The sequence below is a fragment of the Zootoca vivipara genome, chromosome 7 (assembly GCF_963506605.1).
Source record: "Zootoca vivipara chromosome 7, rZooViv1.1, whole genome shotgun sequence".
NCBI lineage: Eukaryota > Metazoa > Chordata > Lepidosauria > Squamata > Lacertidae > Zootoca > Zootoca vivipara.
The window spans coordinates 65,549,089-65,572,665 of record NC_083282.1 but is presented as its reverse complement, the minus strand read 5'-3'; the positions used below and the strand labels follow the sequence as shown (position 1 = coordinate 65,572,665).

Sequence of the window (23,577 nt, the reverse complement as noted above, 5' to 3'; positions counted from 1 at the left end):
AAGCAATAAAGATGCATCTGAATCAGGAGGTTCTCAGCTATGCAAGGTCATGCTGTCAAAAAAGAGGGAGGCAACAAGACACTGACCTGCTTCACAAAACACAGTAAGACAAACTTGTAGGCTCCTGGAGAGGAGCTCACAATAATTTTACTCCTCCCAAGTCCTTTTTACTACTGTGCCACACCTAGTTAAACCAAGGTGTGGCTTAATGCTTTACCAGAAGTGATATTGATGGTCCAGGGGTCCTTTAGCTTTACCTTACCTTTTACTCATGGTTAAGCTAACTGCTCACTAAACATGAGTTGTAGCCAAGAACAAACATAGGAGAGGGCATACATTACTCAGCAGTGACCATCTATGAGAAACAGCCTGGAAACAGAAGACTGCATATACATCTTTTAAAATCTGATAGTCATCAGTCACCTGAGCCTTTAGGGCTGTCAGTTCCAGCACTTCCTTCTTGTATAATTCCACTTCCCATATCATAGTTACCTGGGAATCTCAAGGGCCAAACTAGTTACTGCACACAGTCATGTATAACATCATCCTGATAGACCTTCTCTGAACCAGGAAAGCCACCTTTTGGAGGGACAATCAGGATTAATGTGGTCCAGCTTAGGACTTCATGGCTTCCATGACAACCATGGATCAGTCATAGTTTGTCACTGGCCTGACACAGAAAGCATATACTTTGCCTTGGTGAGGAACTTGTCAAGATGGATTCTTGCATTCTAGGTGAATTCCTGGCAGCTAAAGATGTGGAGGCCTCACTGTGGAATGGTGAGACGTGATAGGCCATTGGCACAACAGCTTCTGAGCACCCTCTTGGCACGATGGAGCCTGAATACCCCCGCGTAGTGGTGAGGGCAGCAATGAAGGCTTATTTTGCAGCCCCCATCACATTGAGTAGCTGTCCAGCAGAGCTTTTCAAAGAGGTGCAAGGTTTGCTGATATCTGCCGCAGGAAACAGTATGCTGGAACCCTCAGAAGCCTGCTATGTGAGTTTTGCTAGGCAATTTTAGGCCAAAATTCTTGATTTCATAGTGATCCAAATACCATAGTTGGGACAAATCTATGTCAGATGTCTTGTCCAGTTTTGTGGGATACTTTCAGTTGATGTACCCTATGGATGTGAACAAGATACTTGTGGTATTTCAGTCAGCCCTTGACTCTTAATTTCTATGTGGTGTGTATATATCACAAATACTGAATTAAAAGCAAACATGTATACACCTTAAACTGCTTACCTCAAGAAGAGAATAAGGTGAATTCTCAGTCAAAAAAGTATTGCTTGCACATTCTTTCCAAGTTTGAACCTCAGCAACTAATGATTCCAATCTTGGCAGATATTCAAGATGTACTGGAATAGAGCGACTTCTAGACACCAGTTCCACAAGTGTATCTAACACAGGCACACGTCCACCAACCTAACAGTGTAGAAACATTATTTTTTTAAAAAACATTAAAGTAATTGTATTATTCTGCTGCATGTCTATATAAGGCAGATACGGAGAACTTGTGGGACTCCTGATATTGCTGGACTACATGCTGGCTGGGGTTGATGGGAGTCCCAACAATATCTGAAGGATAACAGGTTCCCCATCCCTACCCTAAGGAAACATCAGTTGTACAATTTAAATTTCTGCCAGCAGTTGAACACCACACACTCTACAGAAACAAATGAAATTAAGAGTGGAATCAATGATGAACATCACTGATGATCAATACCTTTCCTACCTGCAAGCCATCCACTTCCTGTAGCCAGTCTCTGGCCTTTTTTACAGCCTCTTTCAGAGCTATGCCATTTGGAAGGTAAGCAGGAATTTCCTCAATCTCCTTCACTGCTGCTTCAAGACTACTTAATGACTGCCGCGGTCTTAAAATAAACAAACATATATGATCAAAGTGTTGTATTATTCAAACACTGGTGAAAAATTGCTATTGGCCAAACAATGATAGTATCATAAGGCACTTATTGTCAGTATGGGATGTCAACAGATAAATCAGATGCATATATAATTCAGTTTAAATTACAGGCAACCCCCCATTTATGTGCGGGTCACATTCCATGTTATCACACATGTAAGCCCACCCTGCTTCTCTTCCAACACTGAACATGCAGAAATTGAGAATTGCTTGTGTAAGGTTCCCATATCTTGAAGACCGAGAAGGAGAATGCGGGGGGGGGGGATTCTGGGGAGGCCAGCTCACTTGCCTCATCCAAAGCCGCCTTGGCGCAGGGGTTGGGCAAGGCAGAGGCAGCCCAGAATCTGCAGCAGAGAGCCCTGAAAGCAGTGCAAGGGCTCTGTTGTGATGCTGCTGCTGGACTGCCACTGCCTTGCCCAGCTGGGAAGCGGGAGCAAGCCAAAGCAGTTGGCTCCTTCCATGTTCTCTCTGCCTGCATATGCTGCTTGCAAAGCAGTTCAGCAAACACATGCATACACACACAGACTCTTTCCCCCCATGACCCCAACACACTTTTTTGCTAAGCAAAATATCCCTTACGGATGCAATTTTTACATTTTAATCAGGGGAATGGGGACCAAGTGTTGGAGGATCTTCTCAGCCCGATGGTGATAAAAATAAAAATAAAAGGGAGGAGAGGAATTCAACATTGCACTCTTCTGATCTTTCCTCCTCACATGTGCTGCTCTGGGGAGTATTCCTGACCCTTCAGAGTGGAATTGGGGAAGTGGGGGAGCAGCAAATCCCATATACAGTAGTGAGAGCCCTTGGGCTGGTGTTCACTAGTGCGCATGGTTACCTGAATCCAGGGCAAAGTTCTAGCCTGGCCACTTTCCTGACAACAGTTTTTTATGTGCAGGGACTCTGTATGCATGTGTGTGTACATATGTACATACGGAGAAGCATTGAGACACATAAGGCTCCATCTTGAAGTCTAAAGTGGTACAGGTCGGAAACAAGTTAATCCCTGTAGTTAAAACTAGGCTCAATACATTATTATAGGACTCTTGTAGGACTCTGTGTCACCCAAATCCCTTCAAGTGGAAGATGGGTTAATGGTTAACCATTTCCTGCCTGCTGGGACTGAGAATATATCATCTCGCTTTCTTTCCTGTACACAGGGTGCTACAGACTCACCTTTCCTCATTTTTGTGAAAGTTTGGGGAAATAATTACTTGAAAGCAGTGAGTGGTAACTGCAATAGTTCTGAAAAAGGTTCAGTTTCTACCTGGCTTTTATCATGGTTCTAGCCTTGTCATCCCAGTGTTCAGATACTGTCAAGAGCTCTTGCAGCTTAGCCATTGCCTTCTCAACAGCAGGATGAGGAGCGAGCCCAACACCAGAGTCTATAAGTCTTCTCATATCATCCAGAGTAAGAGAATTTTGGTCCAAGCAAACATGCTGCACATCTTCCAGCCAGTGGGCTTGCTCTAGGCGTATCCGTAATTCACTCAGCTGGGGAAGATCAACATCGAAGTCAAAACTGACATCCAACAGTTCCTGTATTTTTGAAGCACTGGGAATTTCTTCAGAGAGGAGTTTTTGGCTATACTTCTGAAAGTCTTCCACACGATTAAGAAGATCCTGAAATATAAAGCAGCAAAATATGTCAAGGGTTTAAAACTCTTCCACCAAAATATTATGAAATCTATTCTGTCACTTTCACCTGAACAGCAAGCAACCTAGCAGGTTTTTCAGAATGCATGGCATATTTGTTTCCAAGAAGTAAAAAAAAAATTCATCAGATTTTAGGATTTCTGAACAAATCTCGTTTTAAGAGCTTGTCAACTTTGCCAAGATCTGCTTAAATAATGACCAAAAATTCTGATGTGTTTCAGAATTTTGTATGAGTTAACCAGGTCAACTTTATTAGATTTAGATTTTGGTCAGGGAGAGCTCCAATCTGAATTCATATTCTTCCTGTTCTTAGGAAGTGACAACTCCTTGGGGTAAGGTTTCTACACCAAGAAAGGATTGAAAATTAGTAAGTAATGCAGACCTTCCAATTTACATTCATTTAAAACTATGTCCAAATACATACACCAAAATATGATATATATGTTTGGTTTGCACAAAACACTAACCCATGGTTTATTAAAACCACTGTTTGATTGTCCGAACCCTGCCCAACAGCTTAACTATGGTTTGTTTATTCCCAATAAGTTGTTGGCTCTAGTGGGATTTGTTTCTCTATCCAAATTATATAATAATAACAATAACAATGATAATAATAAACAATAACAATAACAATAATTTGATATTTATACCCCGCCCATCTGGGCGGCTTCCAACAGAAAAATAAAACACAGTAATCTATTAAACATTAAAAGCCTCCCTAAACAGAGCTGCCTTCAGATGTCTTCTAAAAATCTGGCAGCTGTTTTCTCTTTGACATTCCACAGGGCGGGCGCCACTACCGAGAAGGCCCTCTGCCTGGTTCCCTGCAACTTGGCTTCTCGAACGAGGTAACCACCAGAAGGCCCTTGGTACTAGACCTCAGAACGATGGGGGTGGAGACGCTCCTTCAGGTATACTGGACCGAGGCCATTTGCGGCTTTAAAGGTCAGCACCAACACTTTGAATTGTGCTCAGAAATCGGAGTCTGTTTTATTAGTATTTATTATCTAGAGCACTCTAATTTACCTTCAACAATGTTGTTTGGCTGATGACACATGGTAAAGCATAGAGCTGCCTAACAAATAAACGAAGTTCATTCACTGTCAGCTGATTTTGAGATTTCCCTCCTCCAGACCGATACCTGCAATCACAGAGACATAATTACAACATGCTTCCATTTACTGTATTAGCATAATCAGAAATGATTTTTTAAAAATGGATTTGTGCCCCGCTGTTCAATAAAATTCCTACAGCAGTTGGACTTTTGTTGCAATTGATACTTTTTCACCTGCTATTTAAACTTCATATAAGCTAGGGGTGGGGAACAGCATGTGGTCAATGCCATGTGAAGTGTGAATGTGCTAATTTTACTCTTCTTGGAGAATAATGAGGCCAAGACAGGTTTCATACAACAATGGCAAATCTTCAAGTTGCAGAAGAAAATGGTCTAATTTTGTTTACAAACACACTGACTGCAACACATGAACATTAGACGATACCTGCTGGATCAGACCAAAAGTCTATTAGTCCAGAATCCTGTTTCCCACTGTGGCCAACCCAATGTCTATGGGTAGCCCACAAGGAGGAGATCATGGGTAAAGTTCTCTGCCACTGTTACCCCACAATTATTAATATTTCGAGGCATGCCACCCTTGGAACCTGCAGACAGCATGTAGCCATGAGTAGTAGCCATTGCTAGTCTTATTGTCCATGAATCTGCCTAATCTCCTTTAAAAGCTAAACTGATGGCCACCATCAGATCCTGCAATAGTGAATTCCAAGGTTTAGCTATATGAAGTACTCCCTTTTATCTGTCTTGAACCTCCCATCATTTAGCTTCATTGGATGACCTCTCTCCACTTTCTGCACACCAGGAGTGGAGAACATCCAGTTTGCAGGTCAAACCTGGCCCACTACTGAGTCAAAACTGGTCTGCAAGGCCAGTTTCTCTAAACCACTTCCAACCGCCCAACAGCTGACACCACTGGTGAAGTTTTATTTAGTGCCAATGTGTGTTACTTTACACTTACGTGCACTAAGCTGTATTTCCCATTTCAATGCCCAGTTAGGAGACGTACCGTATATTCTGGCGTATAAGGCGACTGGGCGTATAAGACGACTCCCTACTTTTCCAGTCAAAATATAGAGTTTATCCCAAACTTCCAACACACACCAAATAAAAATTTTCTGTATCTCTTCCTCTCCCTGCTTTTTAAATACCAGTAAATGAAGCCAAAAGAGAGACATCAGTGCTTAAATGCACAGATGTTTAAATGCACTTACTTGCAGGCATGCTAAGAACTACAGGTAGCATTTTGAACTACCGTAGATTTCATTCGGAGGGAGGGGAGGAGAGGCGGAGAGAGGGAGAAGGGGAGGGAGCGCAGCCCAGAGCCGGTTCCAGGCACGGAGGCGAGTGGGGGGGGGGAGAGAGAGAAAGAAAGAAGCTGCTTTCCGTGCATGCTTTCTTTCCCCTCTTCCTGCAGGGAAATAAAGCGGCAGTTGCTTACACGTGCGTAAACGGGTGCCGCTTTCTTCCTCTGCACGGAGGAGGGAGGAGGGGGGGGGGAAGAGAAAGAAAGAAGCTGCTTTCCGTGCTTTTCTTTCCCCTCTTCCTGCAGGGAAATAAAGCGGCAGTTGCTTACACGCGCATAAACGGGTGCCGCTTTCTTTCCCAGGAGGGAGGAGAGCTCCGTGAGGGAGGAAAGCCCCGTGCATCCCCTCTCCCTGGACTGAAAGAAAGCCGTCACTGCTTACATGCGAGTAAGCGGCTGCTGCGTTCTTTCCCTGCAGGGAGGAAAGCCCCGCGTGTCCCCTCTTCCTGCACGGAAAGCAAGCGCCAGCCGCTTACATGCGAGTAAGCTGCTCCTGCTTTCTTTCCCTGGAGGGAGAAAAGCCCCGCAAAAGAAAGCGGTGCCTGCTTGCATGCGAGTAAGCTGCTGCTGCTTTCCCTGCAGGGAGGAGGAATGAAAGCCCCGCGCCGCGTCCCCTCTCGCTTACACGGTCGCTGCATATGGCGGGGATGCGGCCGTGGCCGTTTTTGAGCTCCCCCCCACACCGTATGCGGCGACCTGGCGTATAAGACAGCCCCCCAACTTTTGAAAAGACTTTCCTGGGTTCAAAAGTCGTCTTATAGGCCAGAATATACGGTATCTTTTATTTTTACTACCTTGAATAATTTGGTGTCACTGTTGGCTACCTTACTGCTTACCATGCTCATTCCAATTGTCTTCCTCATTCAAAAACTGAGAAGCTGCTACTGCCACCGAAAGAACTGGTGCACTCAAAATACATCAAGTGTAAAAATAGAAAACTTGAGTGCTTTTGAAATAAAGTATTTTCTTCAGCACCATGTGATGCTTGCCTCTGTGTCCTTTCCCACTCCTGTTTTGCTCCTTCTAATCTCCTCTGGTGTTTACCATTGCTAAAAGAAGCCTAAGAAAGTTACACTCTGTTCCTGCCAACACACCTCCCATCAGGATATGGGAGATTGCCACCAAGGTTCCTTTGATGATGCAGGAGCGACTGCAGCCATTTCCTATTAATTAGGTCAATGTGGCTATTTAAGAACAGCAGAATGAACAAACAATTACTGTACTTCATTGTGTTATTGGCTGCAAACATGCTCTCCTCCCAAAGGGAAATTGAAAATTGCTCAGCTCTCTTATTGTTCCAGGTAAGGCCCATCATCATAGTAACTGATGATGCCAAGCATAGATATGCATGTTTCTATTCACATTTAACCTCAATAAAAATGTAGGTAATTTAGTGTATTTTCAGCACTTTATGCTGTAGGGTTGTATTCAGCATTTTTAGAAGCAAAAAATGTTTAAACACTCACTATAATTTAAAGACATGAAGCAAGTTTTCCTAATAAACCCCCTGGGAATTTGAAATCAAGCTACAAAACACATATTAAACATACCTAGTTTGCCGTTTGCCATTAAGAAGTTGTTGTGCAACTGAGGCACATTTCTCTGCATCCTGAGTAACTAAACGAAGGTGTCTCAGCAAATCATTGTCTGGAAACTTTCTCGTTTCAGATTCTTCAATTAAAGCTTTGAAATTCATGAGACCTTTGGGAGAACCAAATTTTTTGGTAATTATAATAGTAAAGTGCACTATTTTGGATCTGCATTTTTATAGTAAACTGTTTTACTTACTTACCGTATTTACCTTACTTATTTGAAATACTACGACTTAAATATATATATCAAAACAGTTTACAGCAATAAAATATAAAATTGTACAATAAAAACCATATAAAAAAGTATAAAACAGACATCAATTAACCACTGTGGAAGAATGTATTCTTAAATTGCTTATCATGGCTTGCTGAATCTCTATTAGCAGAATATTCTACTGGATTGGGCCTTTGATTGTTGTAAAATGAGCCTTCATTAACTTGGGGAACGACCAATGGCACTCCTGCAGTTGATTTCAGTGACTGAACTGGGGGGAAAGGGTTCAGGAGAGCTCTGGACCTAAGTTGTTCTGGGCTTTGTAAATTAAAACAAAAACCATAAACCTGGCTTGGTAACAGATGAGGTTGCTCATCTTCAACCTATACAGAACTAGCTGCAGTCATATGTAAATTTAGTGGAGAGTAAGGATCACTGAACTTGGTGGAATTTCTGGGTACATGTGATAAAGAACAGCCTGATAATATCAAACTAATAACAACATTTGACAATATGTAGTCATAGTACAAAACAAAAAGGTAAAGATACATACTTTTTTTATTATTAACTTTTGCCTCCAAAGCTTCATTTACGTTAGAAGCCCATTCATTGTAGGATTCAGCCCGCAGCTTAAGTGCATTCATCATTGGATAGAGTTCATCTAATGTGTAACGATATCTGGAAATAGTACAGAATTTCAGTAACTACTTACAAATTTGAAATTCTAAGTGAAGCATTTTGGCATGTACTATTCTACTACAATATGCACAGTATGCTGAAATGTTAGGGAGACTGTAGCCACTGCCAACGGTAGCAGCCCCACTACCCACTATTTGCCGATGCCTTAATTTATGTAGTGCAATAATTAACCAACCATATTGTACCTAATGGAAAAATGATGGCAAATCTCATCTAGTTTAAATTTTTAGAATATATTTTAAACTGTATTCTGATTGATTTTATGTTTTTAATATGCTGTGCTGGTCGTTAACTGTAATAAATTCTCCTCTTCCTCCTCCTCCTCTTCTTCTTCTTCTTCTTCTTCTTCTTCTTCTTCTTCTTCTTCTTCTTCTTCAACTATGATCTGTTACTGTTTATTTAAAACTCTAACCTATTATAGGTTGTGATAAGAAACCAAACAAAATTTGTTGTTTAAGCTTCTAAGATGCAATTTTACACACAATATTCAGCAAAAGCAGGAAAAAAGAAATGCAATTATACTTTAAGAGAAACATTTCTATTCCTCAGAATTGAACAGTTGCAAACAAAATCTTACCCCATTTTGTATTTATAAGCGGGACATGTGCAGAGGTCCTCTACATGATACAGGCATGCCAATGAGTCAGGATTACAAGAACAGTAGACTGCAGACATGTAACAAGTGGTTTTACACTTTATGCACTGTCGTTCATCATCGGGCAATATTTCCAAATTCACTCTCTCTAAATCAGTAACTCCCTGTAATAAACAACAGTCATTCACTTCGTAGGACAGTAAAAACAAAACAGTTCATGGATGTTAGTAAATTTCAAGAATGGCAAGGTACCATCCTGAGAGATTCAGGCATAGCTACTTTCCATACAAATAAACTGATTCACTGCATGTAAACTGTACATTTATGAGTAAACTACCCCATCATGTAGATTAAAATTATCAATAATTATCATTTTTTGGAATTAAGGATTTTAAATAGTGAAGTTAAACAACTCTTACCAAAGTTAGTAAACAAACAATAAAACTTTTCAAAAAAATAAATGTTACCTGCATTAATGGCCAAACATTCTGATTGCTTTTTCTAATATGGACAGCTACTATGCAAGGAACAGAAGTAGGAATATCTCTCCTTGCTAGCTGAGAGTACAGGATATAGGAATGTAGGAAGCTGCCTTATGCAGAGTCAGAACATTGATCCATCTACCTCATTACTGTTGGCATGTTTGAGAGAAGGGACATTCCCTGCCATACCTAGAGATGCTGAAACTGAACCTGGAAGCTGGGCCAGAGGGGGACCTAGGAGGGCCATTTGCCACGAGGCCTCAAGTTCAAAGGAAGCCTCAAATTTAATTCAACACTTGTTATTTTGGGGGAATTTGGTACGTTTCACAACTTGTTTTTATGTACATTGGACCAGATTGTGACACACCCTCCCAGCTTAGAAATGCAAATTTAAACAAATGGATGATTTTCTAAAAGACAACATTTTTGGTTAATTGATAGGGATTTTTGTCATATGCTTCTTATCAACTGCTGTATTTCATGAAAGTTACATTTTACCTCAATAATTTATGCACTTCCATAGGAAAAGGGTAGAAAAGTCTAAAAAAAATTAAAAATCAAATTATGTCTATTTTTCTGTTGTGGTTCCTTTTTGTTTGTTGTCATGCTTCATAGTTATTGTGGCTGGGGCAGTGGAGCCGTTGGAGCAACCAGGGCTTAAAACACCAAGTGCTTTTTAACACATACACCCCAAAAAATCTCAAAGGCACATTTTTTCCTGTCCCATAACCAATTTAAACTCTGAGAGAAGTATGTATTCTCCAGGAGGACCTTCTCTAGCTCCTGTTCACTGGCCAATCAACTCTCTGCACAACTCACTCAGTCCAAAAGTAATGCTATGGCCAGGAGGTCTCACCCATCTGTGCAGTATTTTTAACCCTTTATCTCCCAGGTCCCATTCCACTCAATATTCAACATCACTTGAAATATTGAAGTGAATAACTTGGGAGGGAAAAAAATATTTCCCCATAGCTTGGAAGTTCATGGGGGCCCTTGTGTGGCACCTTTAACACTAGCAGTTTCAGGCTGCAATCTTGTACATACTTATCAGAGAGCAATCCCCATGGAACTCAGTGGATCTCAGAAGCAAGCCACCACTGGCTAGGGGTCCTCAAAAGTTGTAAATGGCCCAGGGCTCTGAGATGGCCTGCTTAGAAAGACCTGCAAGCAAAGTAGGTGGCTACCACTGAGCTGCTTGCTTTGAAACAATTTCACTGCTAATCGCTTAACTTCATAAAACATACCAGTTTACACACAGCCTCCCGTAAAGCCTTTTCATCTTCAATCATAATAGCCATGTCTTTCTCAACAGTAGATGCTACTACTACATCAAGAGTCTCTGCTTTGGCAGCCATTCTGCATATCATCTCATCATGAGAAAACACACAGTAGCGGTTTAATAAGCGATAGTGCTCCACACATTGACGTCCCAATGGCAACTAGAAGAAAAAATACAATAAACGGATTTCCTTAACGTTCTCAGGAGAGGCGAAGCTGTATAAAGCAACAAATTCTTGCCAATACATAACTGGCCAAGATATCAAATTAATGCAGTCCACTTGATCCAGAAGAAACAAGGTAAGCACAGCCCATTCTAGGACCCTGTACAAATAAGTATTAAAAACCATTCTCTGCAGAAAGGAATTCAACGTTAATTAAGATTGTACAGTGCTTTGTGCAAAACTGAAGCATAACCAGAATCTTGGCAGCACACTTCCAGCTGAAATGTTTCAACCATTCACAGCATTTGGAATACATCAGCAGGGATATATCCATTTTACTTCAGTGGATTGGAAGAACTCAGCAGTCAAGAATGCTATATGCACAATGAAGCCCTTCTATAAAATTTTGAATCAGAAACAAAATGTGTAACAGAGTTTGCTTCTTAAGGTGAGATGATGACAAGGTGTTCAAAGAATACAGCAAGATCTTTTAAAACCTAATTCATATTCTTAAAAAAGAATAAAACTCATACTATCCACACTGTGATCCAACTCACAGAAGTGTTTTGAAGGGTAAAGGAAACAATGGCCACACCTTCAAATTTCAGAATATGCTTTCCAACAAGATGGCAATAAAATGTAAAACTTACCCAGTCAACAGTGCAAAAATTAACAGCTTCAGCAAAGTTGAAACCTTGATTAAAGCCACTATGATAGGCTCTTGGAAACGTAATCACAAATTCACCAGCACACTGGTTAGTACGGTAAATCTATGGCAAAGCAAAGCAAACCAGAAAATGATGAAGTTGAAAATTTAGAATTTTTAGAAACCTTTTTAAAAGCCATCTAGATCAGACCAAGCATCCATTCGCATTCTAACCATAGTTAATCAGTTGCATCCAGGAAACCCATAAATGTGGTGTAAAGGAAGAAACAACCCTCCATGTTCTTTGTCCCCACCATCTGGTATCCAGAAGTATGGACTGCTTCTGTACATTTACCTATCAAATCTATTTGGCGCTGACAGAAATATCCTGTTAGTTTGTCCAAGCCTTTTCCCCCCCAAGCTATCTATGATGACAGCCATCATCATCAGAAAAAGTCATTGCTGTTCACAAAATGGGACAGCTGTTGAAACCCATGGATACTGAGGGGTTCAATTATCCAGGTGGCTCAGCCTCTAGCTCTAATACGCTCTCTGTCACATTATGTTGGCAAACAAAGGGGCTAAATATTAAGGAAGTTATTCAACTAAGCTTTTACTCACTGTAGAGCCACTGAAATTAATGAACATGACTAGCCCAGAGCCATTAATTCCAACAGGTTTGCTCTTTTTTATTTAAACATGTTTATAAAAGTTTTGTAATCATACAAAGAGAACATTCAAATAAAGTAACTAATCAATGTCTCTACTACGAGTAAAACTAAGTTGGACACAACCAGTTTTACCCAGCCTACAACCTGTTTTCCAGGGACAGCATGCTACTGGTGCTGCATGAAGGTAAAGGGACAGCTGACCATTAGGTCCAGTCGTGGACGACTCTGGGGTTGCGGTGCTCATCTCGCTTTACTGGCCGAGGGAGCCGCGTACAGCTTCCGGGTTATGTGGTCAGCATGACTAAGCCGCTTCTGGTGAACCAGAGCAGTGCACGGAAACGCCGTTTACCTTCCCGTCGGAGCGGTACCTATTTATCTACTTGCACTCTGACATGCTTTTGAACTGCTAGGTTGGCAGGAGCTGGGAACGAGCAACGGGAGCTCACCCTGTCGCAGGGATTCAAACCGCAGACCTTCTTCCGATTGGCAAGCCCTAGGCTCTGTGGTTTAGACCACAGTACCACCTGTTGTGGAGCTGCTTTTGTGGTAAAAACATGAATGCAGCTCTCAAATGTGATCGGAGTGTTTGGTGCTTTAGCTATTTTATATTGTTTTGATTTATCTATTGTATATTTCTTTTGTACTACTATGTCATTCACTGCTTTGGGGACTTTTGAGCCAAAAAGTAGTATGTAAAAAATCCATAACTCCACATCTTTTGGCACCAGACCAAGACTCCTCAGCATTTTATTGTAAAATGTTTTCTCCTGCTGCTTGAAGGGTTTTGTTAGCTCCCTGTTGTAATAGTTATCTTATTGTTGCAGCTGGGGAACGGGTATTTCAATAGCTCATAATTAGTATATAATCACTGTTATAAGGGTGCTTCTGTCTTCACATAAAGTCAGACCACTGGTCCATCTAGCTCAGTATTATCCACAGAGATGTTTTGTTGGATAGAATGTTTATATCTTACTTCTTTAATGCAAGTCACTTTTAAAGCTTTGTGGTATCAGGAGAGGGAGAGGGAGAGAGGAGAGGAAAGACTAATAATAACTCTTTCAATTTAGATTTTCCATTCTGATGTAACTTTCTACCTTTATTCCTTCATAGGAATTACTCCAAAGTAGTGCCCTTGAAGAAAAATCATTACATCATTTTACAGTCACATAATTCCTACCTGGATACTATAATTTGGACAAAAAGGAAGCAATGTGTAACAAAGGAATAATTTCCACTATGGAATTGTGCTCATTTATTGTGCACAATAGGAGCTTGGAACAGCAAGCAAAAATTGGTTTTGCTAGTTTCAAATTAATTATTGAGAAGCAAGGACAGTATTGCTCTTTCTATAGCTATAGCCCCCTTCATGGATCAATGCCTTGTCGTGGCGAAGGGGCTTGAATAACTCAGAGAAGCTATGAGCTATGCCATGCAGGGCCACCCAAGATGGACAGGTCATAGTGGAGAGTTTTGACTAAACGTGATCCACCTGGAGAAGGAACTGGCAAGCCACTCCAGTATCCCTGCCAAGAAAACTCCATGGACAAAGACAACAGGCATATAAAAGTTATGACGCTGGAAGATGAGCCCCTCAGGTCGGAAGGCGTCCAACATGCTACTGAGGAAGAGCGGAGGACAAGTACAAGTAGATTCAGAGCTGATGAAGCGGCTGGGCCAAAGCCGAAAGGACGCTCAGTTGCGGATATGCCTGGAAGCGAAAGGAAAGTCCGATGCTGTAAAGAAAAATATTGCATAGGAACCTGGAATGTAAGAACCATGAGTGGAGGTAAGCTGGATGTGGTCAAAAATGAGATGACAAGAATAAATATCGACATCCTGGGCATCAGTGAACTAAAATGGAAGGGAATGGGCGGATTCAGTTCGGATGACTATCATATCTACTACTGTGGGCAAGAATCCTGTAGCAGAAATGGAGTGGCCCTCATAGTCAACAAAAGAGTGGCAAAAGCTGTAATGGGATGCAATCTCAAAAATGACAGAATGATCTCGATACGAATCCAAGGCAGACCTTTTAACATCACAGTAATCCAAGTTTATGCACCAACTACCGGTGCTGAAGAAAGTGAAATTGACCAATTCTATGAAGACCTACAACACCTTCTAGAAATGACACCAAAGAAGGATGTTCTTCTCATTACAGGGGACTGGAATGCTAAAGTAGGGAATCAAGAGATAAAAGGAACAACTGGCAAGTTTGGCCTTGGAGTTCAAAATGAAGCAGGGCAAAGGCTAATAGAGTTCTGTCAAGAGAACAAGCTGGTCATCACAAACACTCTATTCCAACAACACAAGAGACGACTCTACACATGGATATCACCAAATGGACAGCATCGAAATCAGATTGATTATATTCTCTGCAGCCAAAGATGGAGAAGCTCCATACAGTCAGCAAAAACAAGACCTGGAGCTGACTGTAACTCAGATCATCAGCTTCTTATAGCAAAATTCCAGCTTAAACTGAAGAAAGTAGGAAAAACCACTGGGCCAGTAAGATACAATCTGAATCAAATCCCTTATGAATACACAGTGGAAGTGAGGAACAGGTTTAAGGATTTAGATTTGGTGGACAGAGTGCCTGAAGAACTATGGATGGAGGCTCGTAACATTATACAGGAGGCAGCAATGAAAACCATCCCAAGGAAAAGGAAATGCAAGAAAGCAAAATGGCTGTCCAACGAGGCCTTACAAATAGCGGAGGAGAGGAGGCAAGCAAAATGCAAGGGAGATAGGGAAAGATACAGGAAACTGAATGCAGATTTCCAAAAAACAGCAAGGAGAGACAAGAGGGTCTTCTTAAATGAGCAATGCAAAGAAATAGAGGAAAACAATAGAATGGGGAAAACCAGAGATCTGTTCAAGAAAATTGGAGATATGAAAGGAACATTTCGTACAAAGATTACCATAATCAAGGACAAAAGTGGTAAGGACCTAACAGAAGCAGAAGACATCAAGAAGAGGTGGCAAGAATACACAGAGGAATTATACCAGAAAGATATGGAGGTCTCGTACACCTCAGGTAGTGTGGTTGCTGACCTTGAGCCAGACATCTTGGAGAGTGAAGTCAAATGGGCCTTAGAAAGCATTGCTAATAACAAGGCCAGTGGAAGTGATGATATTCCAGCTGAACTGTTTAAAATTTTAAAAGATGATGCTGTTAAGGTGCTACACCCAATATGCCAGCAAGTTTGGAAAACTCAGCAATGGCCAGAGGATTGGAGAAGATCAGTCTACATCCCAATTCCAAAGAAGGGCAGTGCCAAAGAATGCTGCAACTACCGCACAATTGCGCTCATTTCACACGCTAGCAAGGTTATGCTTAAAATTCTACAAGGCAGGCTTAGGCAGTATGTGGACCGAGAACTCCCAGAAGTGCAAGCTGGATTTCGAAAGGGCAGAGGAACCAGAGACCAAATAGCAAACATGCGCTGGATTATGGAGAAAGCTAGAGAGTTCCAGAAAAACGTCTACTTCTGCTTCATTGACTATGCAAAAGCCTTTGACTGTGTCGACCACAGCAAACTATGGCAAGTTCTTAAAGAAATGGGAGTGCCTGATCACCTCATCTGTCTCCTGAGAAATCTCTATGTGGGACAAGAAGCTACAGTTAGAACTGGATATGGAACAACTGATTGGTTCAAAATTGGGAAAGGAGTACGACAAGGTTGTATATTGTCTCCCTGCTTATTTAACTTATATGCAGAATTCATCATGCGAAAGGCTGGACTAGATGAATCCCAAGCCGGAATTAAGATTGCTGGAAGAAATATCAACAACCTCAGATATGCAGATGACACAACCTTGATGGCAGAAAGTGAGGAGGAATTAAAGAACCTTTTAATGAGGGTGAAAGAGGAGAGCGCAAAATATGGTCTGAAGCTCAACATCAAAAAAACCAAGATCATGGCCACTGGTCCCATCACCTCCTGGCAAATAGAAGGGGAAGAAATGGAGGCAGTGAGAGATTTTACTTTCTTGGGCTCCTTGATCACTGCAGATGGTGACAGCAGTCACGAAATTAAAAGACGCCTGCTTCTTGGGAGAAAAGCAATGACAAACCTAGACAGCATCTTAAAAAGCAGAGACATCACCTTGCCGACAAAGGTCCGTATAGTTAAAGCTATGGTTTTCCCAGTAGTGATGTATGGAAGTGAGAGTTGGACCATAAAGAAGGCTGATCGCCGAAGAATTGATGCTTTTGAATTATGGTGCTGGAGGAGACTCTTGAGAGTCCCATGGACTGCAAGAAGATCAAACCTATCCATTCTTAAGGAAATCAGCCCTGAGTGCTCACTGGAAGGACAGATCGTGAAGCTGAGGCTCCAATACTTTGGCCACCTCATGAGAAGAGAAGAATCCTTGGAAAAGACCCTGATGTTGGGAAAGATTGAGGGCACTAGGAGAAGGGGACGACAGAGGACAAGATGGTTGGACAGTGTTCTCGAAGCTACGAACATGAGTTTGACCAAACTACGGGAGGCAGTGCAAGACAGGAGTGCCTGGCGTGCTATGGTCCATGGGGTCACGAAGAGTCGGACACGACTAAACGACTAAACAACAACAACATAGCTATAGCTCATGAAACACCACAACTAGTGTTTGCAAAAAAGCTTGAAGTTTGTCAGGTACTACAAAACAACTGCCTAAGATATGAACCTTGCACTAGAAGGGGTAGGGATGAAAACAAAAGCTCAATGACATACAGGCACACCATGAGACATTAATGTATTGGGATTCATAATTGTAACCAGCTGATGTAAAAGGTCTGGCTGAGATTCAAATAGCTCAGGAGCCAACTTCTTCATTACATCTTCCAGTTGCTCCGCTGCATATCCTGGGGCTCCATACCATGTTTTAGGCTCCCCCCTGCAAACATAAAAAAGCAGATAAACTACAATAATCAACCATTTGCAGGTTTTAGGATCATAATTATGTCCTATAAGTGGGGAGACAAGTTAGGTATGCAGAATTACAAATACCTAGATATAAATGTTGAAAGGAAACATTATAATTTAGTCTGGTGACCTATATATCGTTGCACAAACATATCTATATGCTCCATTCCCTATAAACTCACCAGTGCAGATAGTTGATGGAATAGCTCCAGTGATCCTCAATATGCCAGCAAAACGAGGAAAAGCACATCCCTACATATAGCCAGGGCAACTTCATTCCACATATATCTGCAGTGATGTGAGCAAGTACAGACTGTTCCATCACAGGCATATTGTTCAAATTCCATCCACTATCAAGATACTCCTGAAAGCAAAGCAAATGGGAGAGTCCACAGGTTTAACATAAACCACGTTTAAAAAGCAGTTTTCTATTTGAGGAGGACATTTTTCTAATTTGATAACTCTAAAAAATGCCATAGAATATTGCATGGGTAGTTTACCGCCCCAAGTTTAGCTATTGCTTTAACATTAGCTTTTCCAGTAAAATAAATTTATATTCCTATTAAGTTCTTATTGCACTTGTGTCCTAATACATGTATTACAGATCACCTGGGCTGCTTGGAAGTAGGATGTCTTAGCACTGCTGAGGCATAATTATCAGCTGTAAAATAAAATAAAAATAATGGTTCCATACTGCAGTTAATACTGTGCTTCATTTCCATTAGCATAAAGGAATGCCCACCCGTATGGTGAAGGGCCAAATGAAGATGGGTATATGTGGATATCCACACACAACGGTAATTTTACAGAACTTATGAAGAGAAGGGAATGCAAGAAGCACTGGCGGAGCTTCATGCTCTGGCACCGGGGGCGTGGCTGGCGCTCGTTCTGGGAGCAAGGCACGTGTTCTGGGGGCGTGGCAAGCCACCCGTAGGGGCGGACTGCGCGTTCTGGGGGCGGGGGGCAGCCGCCATGGCACCCTCGGAATCGCGCTGCCCGGGGCGGAGTGCCCCTATCGCCCCTCCCTTCCTACGCCCCTGGCAAGAAGGGTTCCCATAATCCCAGGCCACTAGCCATACTGACGGAGGTTTGATGGGAATCCGTTAACATCAGGAGAGCCACAGGTTTTCCCACCCTGGATTACTCCTTCCTCCCACATTTCCTTGATGTACTGAACATTAGAACAGTAAAATATCTCTCAATGCAGATGGCATGGATTTCCCCCTGCCTTTTCCAACACACATGAAGCTGCAGAAATCAGAAAGCAACAAGAGATCCTGCTGCTTTCCATCACAGCCCAGATCTTCCCTTCTCAGCCTTGAAAAGCAGCAGGACCTCTCACTGATTTCAACAAACAAATAATATTATTATTTATACCCTGTCCATCTGGCTGGGTTTCCCCAGCCACTCTGGGTGGCTCCCAACAGAATATTAAAAGCACGATAAAACATTAAACATTAAAAACTTCAGTTGTCTTCTAAAAGTCAGATAGTTGTTTATTTCCTTGACATCAGATGGGAGGGCGTTCCACAGGACGGGCGCCACTAACTCCAGTGCCATGTGAATCAGAGAAAGGAGGGGGATTTCATAGTCTTTGAATCATTTGCAGAAGGTATTTCACTGTTTTGGAAACCTCCCCAGCTTTGTGCCACACAAAGTCCTCTTCCTTCATATTGGAGTCTAAGGGCAGGGGGTCGGGTGGAATTATGACAGTAGTTCTATTCCAGTGCAACAAGGAAGGGTGGGTGGAAACCTGGGCTAGAAATGTAATGAAGGGAGGTATGGGACTGTAGCACAAAGGTGATGTACACCAGCCAGGGCTACAATGGTCTTCTGATTCCCTCCCCTTACAACAGTTGGGGAGTTTATGTGCTCTAAAAAGGAATGAAAGACAAACAAGACAAAGCCAAAAGAACAATAATTTGATGGCTGAGTCAACTGGATGATTTGTTAAAAAAATAGTATGTGAACAAAAGATTGTGATTCTGGACTAAATACATAGTTTAAAAGCTTCCATGGTTGAAATAAGCATAGAAACTCTGAGCAGCTAAGTAACTGGCTTCAAATTATTCCCATCTGGGATATTTTTGGCCTATTTTACCACATTGGAAAGGAAGTGCTTGATCTGGGGGAGTATATTGTTGTTCCAGAATCTCATTCACGCCTAAAGTGATAGCAAAGTGCTCTCCTCACTCCTCTTGGAGAATCAGCAAGATGGTTATTTCGGAACTGAAAAATACTATAACAATCACCTAATTCACAAGCAGAGAAACCGCCAAAAGGCTGAGGCCAGTCAGAGCTGCTCATTTCTTACTCTGAATCCATGAAATTTTATACATGTTTCTAAACAGCCTACATGCCAAATATTAGTTAATAGTCAAATCTTACCTCTTCTTCTGGTTTTAATTTGATTTTCCCACCTCTCACAGGAAACCCACTGCCAAACTCCTTTGAAGCAATATCAGCACCATATTCCACTGTAACATCCTCTTCAATTGTGCTAACAAGACGCCAAAACTCTTTCTCAACCAATTCTGTAGGAACCATCTGAACAAGAGGCAGGTAAAAGTTACTCGCAAAAAATAAAACAGCAGCATGTTATAAATATAAAGGGCTGAAACGGAATTGTGAGGTGGTGAGGGTTAAGTGTTACTATCCCTAACATAAAATGCCATCCCCTATCAAAAAACAGGGGAAATGTAGCAGGTATGCTACAAATATAAGTAGGAGAGGCCACAATGAAATAAGAGAGCTGGAAAGGAACTAGTAGTGCACCTTAGTGGTGAAAACCATGAACACAAAGGAAAATACCACTTTCATACTTTCCCTGGACCAGTTGAAGTGCCACATAGAAACCTGGGGGGTCCTTCCATGAATAGACATGTCAATGAGAAAGATGAGATGGGCCAGTGGATGATTCAGGTATCTCAGGTTAATAATTAAAATATTTTAGGTTGGGAAAATCTCTAATGGGTCTCTAATGGGCATCAACAGTCTCTAATGGGCATCAATAAGAATTATATCTGCATGCAAGTATCACTGGTCATTTCAACATTTTGCAGGGATCAGTACTTGCTTTGTGTTACTACAAACACATGCAGTTTTAAGGAGTCAGATAAGTACAAAAATATATTTACATTGGTACTGTTAGAAGACATTGTACTCCACAACTCAGTGTTAAACCCTTTTAACAAATGCATTTAAGGTAAAGGTAAAGGGACCCCTGACCATTAGGTCCAGTCATGACAGACTCTGGGGTTGCAGCGCTCATCTCGCGTTATTGGCAGAGGGAGCCGGCGTACAGCTTCCAGGTCATGTGACCAGCATGACAAAGCCGCTTCTGGTGAACCAGAGCAGCATATGGAAATGCCGTTTACCTTCCCGCTGTAGCAGTACCTATTTATCTACTTGCACTTTGACGTGCTTTCGAACTGCTAGGTTGGCAGGAGCTGGGACCGAGCAACGGGAGTTCACCCCGTCACAGGGATTCGTACCGCCGACCTTCTGATCGGCAAGCCCTAGGCTCTGTGGTTTAACCCACAGCGCCACCTGCGTCCCCAACAAATGCATTAAATCAGAATAAATGCTAGAGGAAACATTAGAAAAGGTGGTAACTAATACCAAAGGATTTAGCGGATGGGCGGTATGGAAGTGTCATGGCAAATAAATAAGTACCAAGCAGGTACTCCTTTCTGGGGTAGTCAAGTTGTTATAGTAGCCACCTGTTCATTAAAATGCAAGTTACAATGAATTCCTTTAAAATGCCAGGATAGCAGTGGGAGAGGGAGGCAAGAATCTTTCAACACCTTAACTCCTTCCCCACACTGGTTCTGCCCAGAGTATCAATTCTGAATCTTCAACTTTATCACGTAAAAACCAAATGGGAAACAGCTGTCATTCTGTCTTATAAATAATCACATTGCCACCCACTTTATAGGGATGAGATAGAAACTACTGCCAGTGTTTAGTTTCCCACTCCAAATTCATAACTAAATTCTCCATTTTTGTTTTCTAGATACCAACACAAGTTTCCCCCGAATGCAAATTTTAATAAACCCAATAATGAAACCCAAGTTAACAGACTCATTAGAAGTGTGAACATACATGCACTGGCATATTGAAATAATCTGACTTGAAGGCATCTGCCATTTCTCCAAAAGTGCGAAGTGTGTAGTCTCGTGCTGCCTGTTCAAAACCAAATGCTTCTTGTGGTTTATTACACTCCTGTGTAATTAAAATACAGCACTGAATTAACAAAAACATACCATACATAAAGCGAGTATTTTTTTAAACAAACAACTAAAACAACCAAGATGGACTAGCATGGATCCATTTTTACAGGTTGACAAAAGGAATTGCAGGTTACACTACACAGATAAACATGGAGTAGAGAAATGTAGATGGTGCTCTTCAAAAGTCCCACCACCTTTTTCTCAAAATTAGTACAAACCGTTGGGGAGAATGCTCATTGGCAGTTTGGGGGACACAGGGCTGACAGTGGGAGCTTCCCATCAATCCTGGGTCACAGAGTCCAATTACTCACATCGAATTACCTAAACCAAAGGACCTTGTGAGGCATGTATTAAAAACTGACCGTAACTGGATGCAGCATGGTGTCAGTGTACATTTACCATAGTGGTAAAACAGATCACCTGAGTAAGAGAAGATGTCAAGCATGCACATATTCTGTACCCTTCTGACGATATAAAAGAGTGTGGCCTGGGTGTGTGTGGAGAGAACGAGGCTGGACCAGGACACAGAGCAACCGACTTTGAAAGTTAATGGTAGAAGGCCACTCTTAACATCCCAGACCCATAAATTAACCTTGAAGAGGGAACTGCCTAAAAGGTAAGTGGGAAAGCTACTGATAAGAGGAGTAAAATTAACTCCATAAATACAGGACAGTACTGGAAGGGGTTTTGTAACAAGACACAGTCAGACACGCACTATACTAGATATGTGTGGGTGCCCTCTGATGAGAAGAATCTTAAATTTTCTCCAGGAGGAACAAAGGAGTCACCAGAACCCTTTGCTGAATGATAAGAAGGGTCTGGGGCTCTAAGAGTATGCTGAATCTAAACAAAACTCTTATACTGAATGAGTAATTGCATCCTGGGGTTGGGGTAGGACGAAGGTGTACAACAGTGGATTGTCTACAGAGTAGCCTTAAGTTGCAGTCCCATCAGACGAAGGATTACTACTTGTGCAACAGAACTCCTCCCCCCACACCTCCATACACTTTGTACAGAAGATCTGGGGAAGGCGCAGGGCACTTGTGCAGATAAAAGTACCTCTGGAAACCCTTGTGTTGATGGGACATATTACTTGGATACCACCCAGTGACCTCCAAGGTAGAGGAGAAGTCAAAGAAGAACATATTTTTGTTTAATGTATATTAGTCTACTTGGGTGCTGACCTTTTATATTTGTGAGTCCGGGGGGGGGGGGAATATTTCACCCACATTTTCTTATTACCTGAGCTAGGCATTGGGGGCATCTCCAGTCCCCCTTGGGAACATCATGAAGAGGTGGTATTAAGCAAAAGGTATGGTAACTGTCATCACAGCCATCACATAGGAGCAGGCGATCCTCATCATTACCACTGCCGCACAAGAGACAAACATATAAATCCACCTGTAAAAAAAAATTACCAAAGTGAGGGATGGGGGATTGGTTCCATCATTACCTTGCTTACTTTTATGCATGGTTCTTGGTAAGAAAACACTTGATAGATATGATGTAGGCTTGTCATGTGTATGCAGAAACACATTTCATTTCTTTATCCTTACAAACATCTCAAGCTAGAGGCACTGTGATCCAAACACCCTTGGAACTGGTGAGAAGATTCAGAACTGAACATTTGAGAAGTACTGTATAACCTACTAGCAGCACTCCACAGAAAGCTCCAAAACAGGGCATTATGGGGGAGCAGTTGTGTTGCCCCAGGACTTCACTGCTGTGACAAGATGGCACTGGGCCCAAGCCTGATAGCTGTGCCAACTTCAGTCCTGGGCAGCTTGAGTGGCAGGGATGCAGAAGCATCCTGCCACTTCATTAAACCCTACTGCTGCCAGGCCAGGTTTGGATTGCACCATTAATGGCCCAGTTGTTTGGAGTGAGTTATCTATGAATAGATGGATGGGGGAGGGAGTAAAGAAAACCTGGTGTGCTACCATCAAAAACACCCTTATTTTCTAATAGTTATCCCACCCTTCCATCAAGGAGCACAATGGGATGGATGGGCAACCTCATTTTATCATGTCAGCTGTGGCTGCTATAAAGAAATATGCAGTCAGGCCGTCTCCTAGAAGAGAGAAAGGATCCAGTAACAGTTACAAAGCTTCCTGCATATCAGCTTTTCAGAAAA

The 23,577-nt window shown here is 41.9% G+C and overlaps 1 protein-coding gene across 4 annotated transcripts in view; it reads right to left on the bottom strand.

Annotated features, from left to right (window-relative positions):
* Positions 1-23,577, bottom strand: part of KDM5B (lysine demethylase 5B) — a 54,286-nt gene that overhangs the window by 7,671 nt on the left and 23,038 nt on the right. For 2 of the 4 annotated variants that reach the window (XM_035121539.2, XM_035121537.2), the window contains 14 exons: positions 22,686-22,844; positions 21,316-21,435; positions 19,600-19,758; positions 17,394-17,575; positions 17,020-17,182; positions 11,632-11,751; positions 10,784-10,978; positions 9,040-9,221; positions 8,317-8,441; positions 7,508-7,658; positions 4,609-4,723; positions 3,194-3,549; positions 1,729-1,876; positions 1,248-1,427 (listed from right to left, as the gene is read on the bottom strand). In XM_035121539.2, coding sequence (XP_034977430.2) covers positions 1,248-1,427; positions 1,729-1,876; positions 3,194-3,549; positions 4,609-4,723; positions 7,508-7,658; positions 8,317-8,441; positions 9,040-9,221; positions 10,784-10,978; positions 11,632-11,751; positions 17,020-17,182; positions 17,394-17,575; positions 19,600-19,758; positions 21,316-21,435; positions 22,686-22,844 — 2,355 coding nt within the window. The remainder of the gene's footprint in view (positions 1-1,247; positions 1,428-1,728; positions 1,877-3,193; positions 3,550-4,608; positions 4,724-7,507; positions 7,659-8,316; positions 8,442-9,039; positions 9,222-10,783; positions 10,979-11,631; positions 11,752-17,019; positions 17,183-17,393; positions 17,576-19,599; positions 19,759-21,315; positions 21,436-22,685; positions 22,845-23,577) is intronic. The other 2 variants (XM_035121540.2, XM_035121538.2) reach the window with 1 other exon arrangement.